Source organism: Salvia miltiorrhiza, chromosome 1, assembly GCF_028751815.1.
Source record: "Salvia miltiorrhiza cultivar Shanhuang (shh) chromosome 1, IMPLAD_Smil_shh, whole genome shotgun sequence".
NCBI lineage: Eukaryota > Viridiplantae > Streptophyta > Magnoliopsida > Lamiales > Lamiaceae > Salvia > Salvia miltiorrhiza.
In genome coordinates, this window is record NC_080387.1 from 8,639,056 (window position 1) to 8,650,578 (window position 11,523).

The 11,523-nt window shown below is 38.4% G+C and overlaps 1 protein-coding gene across 1 annotated transcript; it reads right to left on the reverse strand.

The window, feature by feature from the left end:
* Positions 1–4,170: 4,170 nt before the first annotated feature.
* On the reverse strand, positions 4,171–11,181 carry LOC131006508 (oligoribonuclease). The gene is made up of 9 exons (XM_057933657.1): positions 11,054–11,181; positions 10,659–10,781; positions 10,315–10,449; positions 8,167–8,243; positions 7,937–8,018; positions 5,786–5,841; positions 5,181–5,270; positions 4,939–5,029; positions 4,171–4,719 (listed from the first exon to the last, which is right to left on the reverse strand). Exons 2-9 carry the CDS (start codon positions 10,762–10,764, stop codon positions 4,601–4,603), a joined length of 756 nt encoding a protein of 251 aa, XP_057789640.1. The 5' UTR covers positions 10,765–10,781; positions 11,054–11,181; the 3' UTR covers positions 4,171–4,600.
* Between the last annotated feature and the right edge of the window lie 342 nt (positions 11,182–11,523).

An 11,523-nucleotide genomic window follows, 5' to 3' on the forward strand; every position in this document is an offset into this window, starting at 1 on the left:
TCAGGATTCGAACCCAGCACCTGCATCCATCCACCAAGATGATGCATCCACCGTAGATCTTGATGATCGAATGGCTTAAAATGGTTCTCCGTTCTTATTTTATTAGTGGTTCTTATTTGAACCTCTCCCTATATATATATATATATATATATATATATATATATATATATTGATTTAAATCTATATCATATGGAGAAAATAAATAATTTTCTCAATTTTTTTTATTTCCTGACTTTCTTAAGAGAAAACCTAAGCATCAAGACTCTTTAAATTATCGCGAGGATAATTATTCTCATTAACTGGGAATTATTTACCTATCATATCTTAATAATACTAATAAGATACTCTCTTCGTCCCATTGGGCTTGTCCCATTTATTTTGGGCACGGTTATTAAGGAGAGTCTTATAAGTTCATTAAAGGTAGGGACCCACAACTTAAAGCACTTTATTAACTAAAGTAATCCTTCCCTTAGTTAAAATACTGTGCTACCTATTCAATTCAAGTTGGCCGAATTTTTTAAGGCTGTAGGACATTTAATTTTGGCGTGAAGTTCGAATTTTAATTCCTGCCAAATTGAAATAGGAACCGAATTTTCAAACTTCATTTCATTTAAATTTGGGAATTCAAATTTCCTCCTAAAATTTTACAAAATTCAAGGGGAACTCCCCCTATATAATCTACCATAGTTTCAGCCATTACATAAGTCCGCCTACCCTCAAAACTCACAGAAAAAAAAGAAAAAAAATGAGGAGGGAAGATTACACTACTGGTGAAAGAAATGCTATAGTGCAGTTTCTTCTTCTTGACAGCAAGGATGGAAAGCCAAAACATGGGCGAATGCAGGAGGCCGTCATCAAATTTGGGGCATGTCATCGTTAGGAGTGAGCAAAATCCAGTTAAATCCAAAAATTCGAACCGAACCTAACCGAAATACTAATTCGGTTCGGTTAATTTGATTTTCGGTTTGGTTTTGATTTTGAATTTTGAAGTTTTCGGTTTTTTGGTTCGGTTATGGTTTTTTTAAAAAAATATTTGGTTAATCGAAACCCGAACACGAAATAATAATTAATTTATAATTTAATAATTTATATATATTATTTAAAAATTAAAATGATTATTATTACTATTCTATAAAATAGTTAATAATTACTCTTAATTTATACTCTCAATCTTGGTCAATTTAAAAAAAATTAAAGTAATTTTTCAATATTTTTTCTTAATTTATACTCTTAATCTTTAGTTAAGATGTTTTAAAATTTTGGATTATTATTTTTTACGGATTTCGAATCTTGTATATTGAATATTTATTAATTATTTAAACTTTAAAAATATTGTGTATTTATTTCGGTTATTTTTATTTGGTTTTAAGCATGTTCGGTTCAGATTTGGATATTAATTATATAATTTGGTTTTGATTTGGTTTTTGTTATTCGGTTCGGTTCGGTGACCGAATAACCGAATGCTCACCTCTAGTGTCGTACTGTGAGTCAGCTTTGGTCAGCTGCAAAGAATCAACAGGAAAAGGGTGAGCACATACATTTATTAAGTGGTAAATGTTAGAAAAGGTCCAACAGAGTTCACATCGACTTGGAGTTAATTTCAAGTTTGGAATTAAGCAAGAGACACACAATTAGAAGACTTGCATGCGGTATAAGTTGTAGCAAGAACACAGTGGGGCAATGGATTCGCAAGGGATTGATCAAAGCTCATACAAATACAATCAAGCCGGACTTGACAGCCCCTAATAAATTGCTCCGGCTTCAGTTTTCACTTGAAGTCATTGAGTATGATAGAACACTTAAGGTTCTTCAATTTAAGAGTATGCATAATACGGTGCATATTGATGAGAAGTGGTTCTACATAACCAAAGCATCTCATAGGTTTTATTTGACACCCGGGGAGGCCGAACCACATTGGACATGCAAGTCTAAGAAGTTTATAACGAAGGTTATGTTTATGTGTGTTGTGTGCAGGCCCCTCTTTGCACAAGATGAGACTATTTTGTTTGATGGAAAAATAGGAATATTCCAACAAAGAGATCAAGTAAAAAGGGCCTGCAAATAGATCAAGTAAAAACAGAGAGGCAGGGACACTAGAACAAAAACCAATTCAGTCCATCAACAAAGAAATAATCAAAGATTGCCTTATTCATAAGGTATGGCCTTCTAAAGTGTTTTGTGCAATTTGTAAGAATAGAATGATAGGAGTTCATCTCAATGTTGACTCTCAAGTCAATGCAGTGATAAGTTTTGTGCAACAGAGAATGTTTGTATCAATGTTGACTCTCTAGTCAATGTAGTGATAAGTTCTTTTGCAAAACTCTCACCTACTACTCTAAACAATGTGTTTCTAAGCCTACAAGGGTGCATAGTTGAAATAATGAAGGTGAAGGGGCATAATACCTAAAAGATCTCTCACATGGAGAAAAGGGCCTTAATAAGGCAAGGGGAACTACCACTGAATTTACAAGTGTCTCATGAGTTGGTGAAGGAGTGCATTACATATTTGATGGAAAAGGGAATTGTGAATGAAATGGAAGAGCTAATGCAAAAGCTTGGTGTCAATGAATACCAAATAGATCATTTGGTTGTTGAACAAGCATAGCCAAATGTTTCATTTGGATATTCAACAACATTTTGTAAAGGAATGCATATTTTGTAAAAGGCAGCCACATATTGTAAAGGCAGTCTACATTTTGTAAAGGCAGTTCTACTTTTGTAAAAGGAATACACAATTGATATCTAGGGAAGCAGATTTGATAAAAGGAAGGCTGATTTTGTAAAAGGGCGGAACACTCCTAATTGTGAAGAACCTTAGTATTCTTACAACACCAACACATGCAACCACACAGGGCACCTACAAATGCAGCCACACAGGGCACCTAAACACAGCACAAGGCCACACAGGGCACCTAAACACATGCACAAGGCCACACAGGGCACCAAGACACATAATCACATAGGCACCAACAAATGCAGCCTCATAGGTCACCAAAACACATACACAAAGGCCACACAAAGCCTATACCAACAAGAATCTCATACAATTTTCGTAATCATAAATGGTTTATTACAAAGACACTTAAATGAGCAGGATACTATCATCCCAAAGCCACAGAAAACCATCGCCCAACAATACTCATGCACAATCAACTACAATAAATTTAAAAACACATAGCCAAAAGAGCAGATCTCACCAGTTTCAAACCAGGTAGCAGATGGTAGACAAAGGATATGAAATTGGGTGAATGACCCCTCAAGCCCGGAAAATCCAAACCTTGAAAGGAAGCCACCTCATCCCAGTTTTCCTCATAGAGAATTGAGGAAATAACCAAATCAAATTCAGGAATTAAACAAAAATTAAAGGAGGGCAGAACACTCTCATGAATCTTGCTTACGCGGCGATACATTGGAGTTTGGAGCGAGGGTGAAGCTCCAAACGATGGACACTCACACATAGCTTCGATCTCCTCCGTCCCAATCGACGCCGGATATGCCTTCGAGAAAGTAGTAGACCAAGGGAAAAATACCTCCAGAAGCGGGCCCTAACAAAACTGTGAGTCCTCCGTGTTGGGAACAAACTTCCCGCTCAGATAACCTTCCCAACGATTATTCATCACGGCGTTAAAGACTGTAGGCGGTGAGTTAGAGTCGGCCATAGCAGACGAAGAAGGCACCGCTTAGGGTTTTCGCACGAGGGTGATGAAAAACCCCCGATGAGATCTAAGAGAAGAAGGCACCGCTTACTGAACGACTAGCTAGTGGGCGGCGACATTTCAACTACACTGACTTAGGGTTTTCTCGGAGTGAAAGGGGAAAGGATTAAGAGAGAGGAAAGAGCAGCGTAGAGTGAATGAGGGGAGTAGGGTAAGTTTTAGGGTTTTTATATTAGGGATTAGTCGGTTTTAATTGGTTTTTACTTAAGTGTTAATTGTTCCCTAATATTACCATTTATAGAAATGGGATAAGATCAATGTGACAAACAAAAAATGAATACAGGACAAAACAATGGGACGAAGGGAGTATTATAAATCCTAGGATACAAAATTCAAGGTATTACAGGTGGGTGCATTAGTTTAAGGATATTTAGCACAATTTCTACAATTAATGATCGTTTGCCAAAGTAAAATAGATCTATCATCCAAAACTCAAAGCACAAGAGATCTCAGATTGATGTTGCAATTAGTGTAAATCATTCTATTGCACAAAAATTGATCGAAACAAACTAGAATACAAAGATAAAACATAAACAAACACAAGTCTGGAGAAACGGCTTGCTTATGCTTCACTTGTAGAGTTGCACGCTACTTCTCTGACTCCCCATGTCAGAAGCACATATGTACATAACATTTCAATACACGTCCCATAAAAGAAAGTGCAATTCTTCCATTTTTTTTTTCCTTTGATAAATTACACAAGTAAATAAAGAAATTTAAAGATAGCACTACGGTGGACTTGAATCCAGAATCTCAGGCCTTGGACATTAACCACTTACCGTCAGACCAATACACGCACACAATTCTTCTCTTCTTTAACCACAACTGCAGCAGCTGATGCTTGTGTAGTAAAAGAAGTTTGAACCCAGGATGTCGAATCTCCCTCATTTCCTAGACTTCGGTTTGAATATTTGTTCCTTGTAGAATTTAAGTTCTGCTATGCTTTCCTTGATGTCGTCCATTGCTCTATGTTTATTTTCCTTTTGAGGAGCCTTTCTACGATCTGACAAAACATGGGAAGTATTACATATTCAGTTGAGGGAATCAAGTTGTCACTTAATAGAAGGAAAATGCAAATATTTGTTTAATTCAAATCTGCATATCTTAATGTCCTTGAAGGATTTGTTGGAGAGTAATGTAAAGGAGTCATTGCGCAAACAAGAAAGTGGGAGTAAAAAGAAAAAAAGAATTCCATGTTGTTAACTAGAACTAAAGATGTCACCTCTTGGGTACCAACGGAGACATAATGCCTTGACACTGCTGACATCAACAAGAACGTGAGAGAAAAAGGCAGCCAAATCTGGCATGTATTTCTGCAACAACAAAATATGTCACAATGATAGTTGTAACAAGAAAATCAAAACAAACATCAACAAAGATATCGCACTACTAAGTTAAACACCTAAAACTCAAAAATGTAGCATTTTAAAATATAATGCTAAAAGCTAGTTGAATTTGCCTTACCCTTAAGAATATAAGATCCATGTACACAGAATTTCCGGCAAGCAGAGGTGTATATGCTGTTCCCGTGTGTCTCTTCACAAATTCAATAACCTAAATAGATAGGGGGAAATGATGAAAAAAAAAAAAAAAAAAAACCCACACATGCACAATTATTTTTTAAAAGAAAAAAGGAAACACAATCAGAACATCTAGATCCCACAGAGAATTGAGAAATGAGAAATGAGAATGTGAAAACAGACACGTAGTGGGAATAGTATATTGTCAGATTACATTGGATAATTGTGCCAGAGATACTGAACAAGCCATATAGATCTTTTATTTTGTTAGTGATTCTTTGAGATGTGAAGAATACAGCTAAAGCACAACGACTTACGGATTTTAATGCTGGTATAAGTGTTTTGGTATCAAATACTGATGCTACTAGCCCCAAGGTTAGGAAAAATAATGTGCAGCATAAAAGACGATGACTAGTTCCTTTCCCCCACATACTTGGGTGGGGAGAGACATGTGGACTGGGGTGGATAGAAATGTGGAGAATACCCCTATGTAGTGCAACTTGGAAACAGACATTTTGTTTATGGGAATAAGAATTAACAAGGGGATACCTGCTTTTCAGCTTCTTGTTCACTTATTGTACTTTGAAGGACCTTCTCTGTCAAACCTAAGTAACAAGAGAGCTTGTGTGACTAGCAATGGATCTTCAGATCAATAATATTTAGACCTTCAGAAATCTGACAATGGATAATATTTTGGTTTAATAGCCCATTTTCATGAATAAAAATTAATGCTAATTGCTATGTTATGTACTTCATTGTTAAAAATGACACTAAAAACCAGCGAATAAATGTCATGTCTGAACAACATTAATTGACGATGTTCTTTTGAAACTATTTCTATCTCATATATTTTCACAACAAAAAAATGGTCACAGTGAGCATAAAAGACAGCCTCAGACAAATGGAGCAGTGTGATAGACCGTGGCATCTGTTTTCTTCTCTTTTTCTTTTTAATTGAGTCAGTTATTTATTCTTAGTTCTTCTTGTCAAATAGTTTGGGCTAAAGGCCTATAACGTGTGCATGGGCTTTTAGGGTTAGGGTTTCCTTTTTACCTATTTAATAGGCTTATCATAGTTAGAGTCGTTTATGTGGAATTATAGTATTGTTTAGGACAGCTATTGCTGTAGGCCTCGGTGAGGAGTTTCTTTTAGTTTCTGCTATCATTATTTATAATATTATCAGTTGGTTCTCGTTCCCTCTCCTCTGTTCTATCAATTGGTCCGATCTGCCATGGTTGCTACGACGCGCAGCACCGAGTCTCGACTGGATTATTTAGAGAAGGTGGTGTTAGAGTTGCAGACATCGCTGACCTCCCTCACCAAAGCAGTTGACGCTAACCGTTCTGCCATGGAAACTCAACTTGCAGCCATCTTGGCCGCCGTGTCTTCCACTGGAAAACAACCCTTCGTTCCAGATGATCCCGGCGACTCTTCCACTGGGAAACAGCCGTTCGTTCCTGACAACATCAACCCCACCACTATTCCGATTCAAAAATCTGACTTACCCGGGTTCAATGGATCTGATCCCGTGGGCTGGATTGCTCGAGCCAACCAATATTTTCTCGTCCATCGCATTCCCCCGGCCATGAAGCTGCAGCTTGCTATTATCGGCATGTCTGGCGCAGCTATTTCCTGGTTACAACTACTCCTGCGTCGTAACCCCAACCCGGCATGGCCACAATTCACCCAAGCCTTATTGGCGCGTTTCGGCGATGCCTCCACGCTCAACACCTACGAGGCCTTGTTTCTATTACATCAAACAGGATCTCTGGAGGATTACATCGCTGCTTTCGAAAGCCGCGTGGCCCAGCTGCCTCCCCTCTCGGATGACCAGTGCTTAGGATATTTCCTCGGTGGTCTCAAGCGTTCGGTGCGAGAGCAGATACAGGACAACGCTCTCACTGACTACACCTCTGCGGTCAGCGCAGCGCGCCGTGCTGCCCATCCTAGTACCCCTACCGCGTTTTCCCACCCTGTTACCCCTCTCACAGCCGGCCAACCAACAGCCACAGCTACCTACTCTTCCGACTCCACGGTTTCTGCCGCCTCACTACCTTTAAGCAAGGCCAAAAACTTTCGCCAACTGCCGCAATCAGAGATTCAAAAACATCTTGCCGCTGGTACCTGCTTCCGTTGCGGTCTGACTTTCGGACCCCTTCACCGCTGCCCGCCTAAGACGTTGAACGTCCTTGTGTGTGATGAATTGGGGGAGCCCGAGTTCGATGCACTACACCAGCATGCGCCTGTTGAGGCATCCAAATCCAATTACCGGTCCATACTTCAGCCTTGAGGACAAGGCTGTTGTGCCGGGGGAGGCTATTGATAGACCGTGGCATCTGTTTTCTTCTCTTTTTCTTTTTAATTGAGTCAGTTATTTATTCTTAGTTCTTCTTGTCAAATAGTTTGGGCTAAAGGCCTATAACGTGTGCATGGGCTTTTAGGGTTAGGGTTTCCTTTTTACCTATTTAATAGGCTTATCATAGTTAGAGTCGTTTATGTGGAATTATAGTATTGTTTAGGACAGCTATTGCTGTAGGCCTCGGTGAGGAGTTTCTTTTAGTTTCTGCTATCATTATTTATAATATTATCAGTTGGTTCTCGTTCCCTCTCCTCTGTTCTATCACAGTGTTTTAGAAAGAAATAAGTTGTTGAAGTTTCAGTCGGGCTATTTCAGTTTCAAGGTAAGAACAAGTAACAAACCACTTTCTGCATGATGTTCTTGGCACCATTCTCCCATTTTGTCTAGACACTCCTTTGGTTGATGAATAACCAAATCTGGACCCTGTTGACAGAAAAATGGAAACTATGAACAATTGTTATATCACAAAGACAAGATATTAGCTTTCAGGAAAACAAACAATAAAAGAGCTAAACTCATCCGCAAATAGAATATCACTAGTATTCTTTACCGGCGGGGGTTCAGATCTTACCTCAACAGACTTGGTTAAATTTCCATCTGTGATCACACAGGCAATCTCCAGGATTCTATCAACTTCAATGTTTAAACCTGCATAGACCGAAAGAGAAAGGTTTCAGCCAAAATCTATGAGCATCTTGCTTAATATTACAGTATACCTTTATGCCAGTTCAAATAAATAAGAACACGAAAATCAGGCAAACACACAAAGTAAGCCAGAAAGGTTATTGCTGTATCATTTTATTTCCTCTGGAAATTATTTTTGACACTGGCTCAAAAAATCACTGGCATAACTCAGAACATTATGGGTCAGATTCTATGTAAAAATGCTGATTTGGAAGTGTACATGAATGACTAACCAGCGTAATAAAGCATCTTAAAATGGAAAGCATTGCAGTATATTTCCCAAGCAACCAATAAGCAACACATGATATTGCAATATACAACAACCTTCCTCCATTACTTTGTATCTTGGTTTAAAAAAGCGCGAAGCGCACCGAAGCGCAAACTGCCCCGGGGCCTAAAGCGCGGGCTTTTGGTGAAAGCGCGGGCTTTTCGTAGGCGAAACGCGCTAAAACCTAACAAATTCTAATATATTTACCTACAATATATTTTATAGCAAAAAACACAAATACTTAAAACCACAAATACTTAAACACACAAATACTTAATTTAAAAGTTTAAAGTAAGCAAGTCTAAAAGTTCGATCAAATCTCAAGCAACTAATCAAAAATCATCATCATTAAGTGCATCATCCCCATCTCCTTCATCATCTTTGTCTTCACCAATGTCCTCTTCCATCTCCTCCCCACCCTCATCCTCATCCTCATCCTCATCTAAGAAAAAATGGAAACTTTACCTTTGGACGACGACCGGCGGCGGCGGCAGACAGCTGGCAACGACGGCGGCCGGCTGGCGGCGCCGGACGGTGGGCAGAACAGGTTAGGGTCGCGAGAGGGATGGGAGAAGAGGGGAGGCATGCATTTGTTTTAATGAAATAAAACCTAGTTTTTTTAAAATTTAAAAACCTAACCGTAACATACTAAAAGCCCGCGCTTCAGCGCTTCTCGCCTAGGCGCGCTTTTGTGCGCTTTTGTGCGCTTCTCCGCGCTTCCTGTAGGTTAGTGCGCTTCGCTCAGAGAAAAGCCCAGACGTGCGCTTCACCAAAAGCGTGCGCTTTTTTGCGCTTAAGCGCGCTTTTTAAAACCAAGCTTTGTATTGTACATTAGAAAGACTCTTGCAAAGTAGAGCAATGTACTAAAATAATGTATAATAAAGCTCTTCTAATGGATCTATTACAAAAAAAAAAAACCATGTTACATATTACTGAGTCAATCAACTTTAATGTGCTATAATCATGTTGGACACGGCTAACAGTACATGAGGGGAAAGATTTGAACCAAGTTCAGGATGATTAATAAAACAAGTAGGGTGAGATTAAGGTAGAGGAAAATGGTGTTAAGAAGAGAAGTAGAAACAATACATTGCCTTATCTATGCTGTCTATGTAGGATTTGACACCGCCTGCTGACATGAAGAAAGGATCCAGGTGCAGCCGCGCAGAATCAACAAGACTGAATATAAAAAAAATGGCCATGGGAAAAAAAAAGGTATACTAATATGAAAGCTAGAGACTGAATGAAGAGAAAAGGTTAGAGAGGGAACACGAGGAGGAGGCAGGTTATAGAAAAACAAACCTGGGGAAAGGAATGGGAGACGAACATCTAATTGAAGTCATTTTTGCTTATCAACACTAGGGAGTCGGCACTCAAGCAGCTTCACCAAAACCTAGGCCAAATAAACACTCTAAGTTGCCATTTCAAAAAGAAGTTAACACCAGATCTATTAATCCAAAGGATTGAGTTTAGTTGTTGAATCAGCTTTTCAAGTTATGACAAAGACCTACGTGCTTTTAGACTACCAAGCTCTAATAAGCATACACAAGATAAATCTTGTCAAACTAAATTCTGAATCAATATGGTAGGCATCCCAAGTAAAAGGCAAGTAGGACGAAAAACCAAAGTATGATAAGCTGAATTTCTAAGGGTTTCATTAAAAGAGCAGTGCTCCAAATTAGATCATTTCAATCAAATCCTACTCACACAATATGTAAACAAATGCAAGTCCATACCACATGAACAAATTATTAGCCTGAATCTCACCAGTCATTTCCAGGTCAATCCACACGAGTGGCATCTTGTAATCTCCCACAATACGTTCTGAGGTTTGTTGCTCCACACTCTCCTTTTCCAACAGTGTTCCATCTTCTAAGCCGTTGTCTACTCCTTTACCGCTATCTGCATCACAAAGTGGTTCTTAGCGGCAATTTACACAAAAAACCAGTGTTACAGCAGCATAATGTAAGACATTTTAAGTAATTATTCACAATTGAACACTATCCAGCAATTTCAATCTACTTAGAATGTGATGAAAAACATAGTCTTGCTCTCAGTTTCTCAAACCTTCCTTGAAGAAATGAGAAAACAACTACTGGGGAAAATTAAACCTCTCGTTTCACAACTATCAGCCGCAGCGGTGGCAGTTGGAATGTGTTCCTTAGCATCATCAGCGTCCAACTCAAGCAACGAAAAGGAATTCGAGAGCTTATCCATCTTACTTTTGATGATTACTGCAGAAACAATATATGAAAACGAAAAAATAACTAGTGAGTAATTATAGTCAATCTCAAGCACACACAGTAGAGAACTTCGTGTTAAGAAATCACGCAGAGCATATCCATCTTAACTTGGTTAGAGAACAGTAAACCCTTGTAACTGAAAACAACAAATCTAACCCTAGATTGGATATTTTCATCAAGTAGAAGTAAGTAATGATGTCAGAATATTTAGATATTTCGCCGGCGATAGGTCTTATATGAAGAAGAGAGATGGTGAAGGAAACCTGTTTGAATTTGTCTTGTCACGTCGGCGATGGCGGAGGCGGTGGCGAAGTGGTGAAGAATCGATAGTCGCAGTGAAGGGGAAGACGCTGAGAGCAAGAAAAGTGCCGCTGAAATGTACGAAATACTAGTATCATACGTATATAAAAATTTATAAATGTGTTTAAGTGATACAAAAAAAAATACCGAGTAATCAAATCAAATTGAAAATTTAATAAAATATATAATATAAACGAATAAATCTAATATATTATATTATGACAAAAAATTAAACACAAATATTAAGTGAAAATATTTAATTTCGTGTACGTACTGTACGTGGACATATATATATATATATAGGCTTTGATTCGATTGAGATAAACCCCTTAGACTTAGAAATGAGAAAGAATCCAGTGCGTTGATTTTCTCTCATCCCACGGCTCTGATTAGGGATGGCAATCTACCCGTGGGTAACGGATATCCGCGAAAA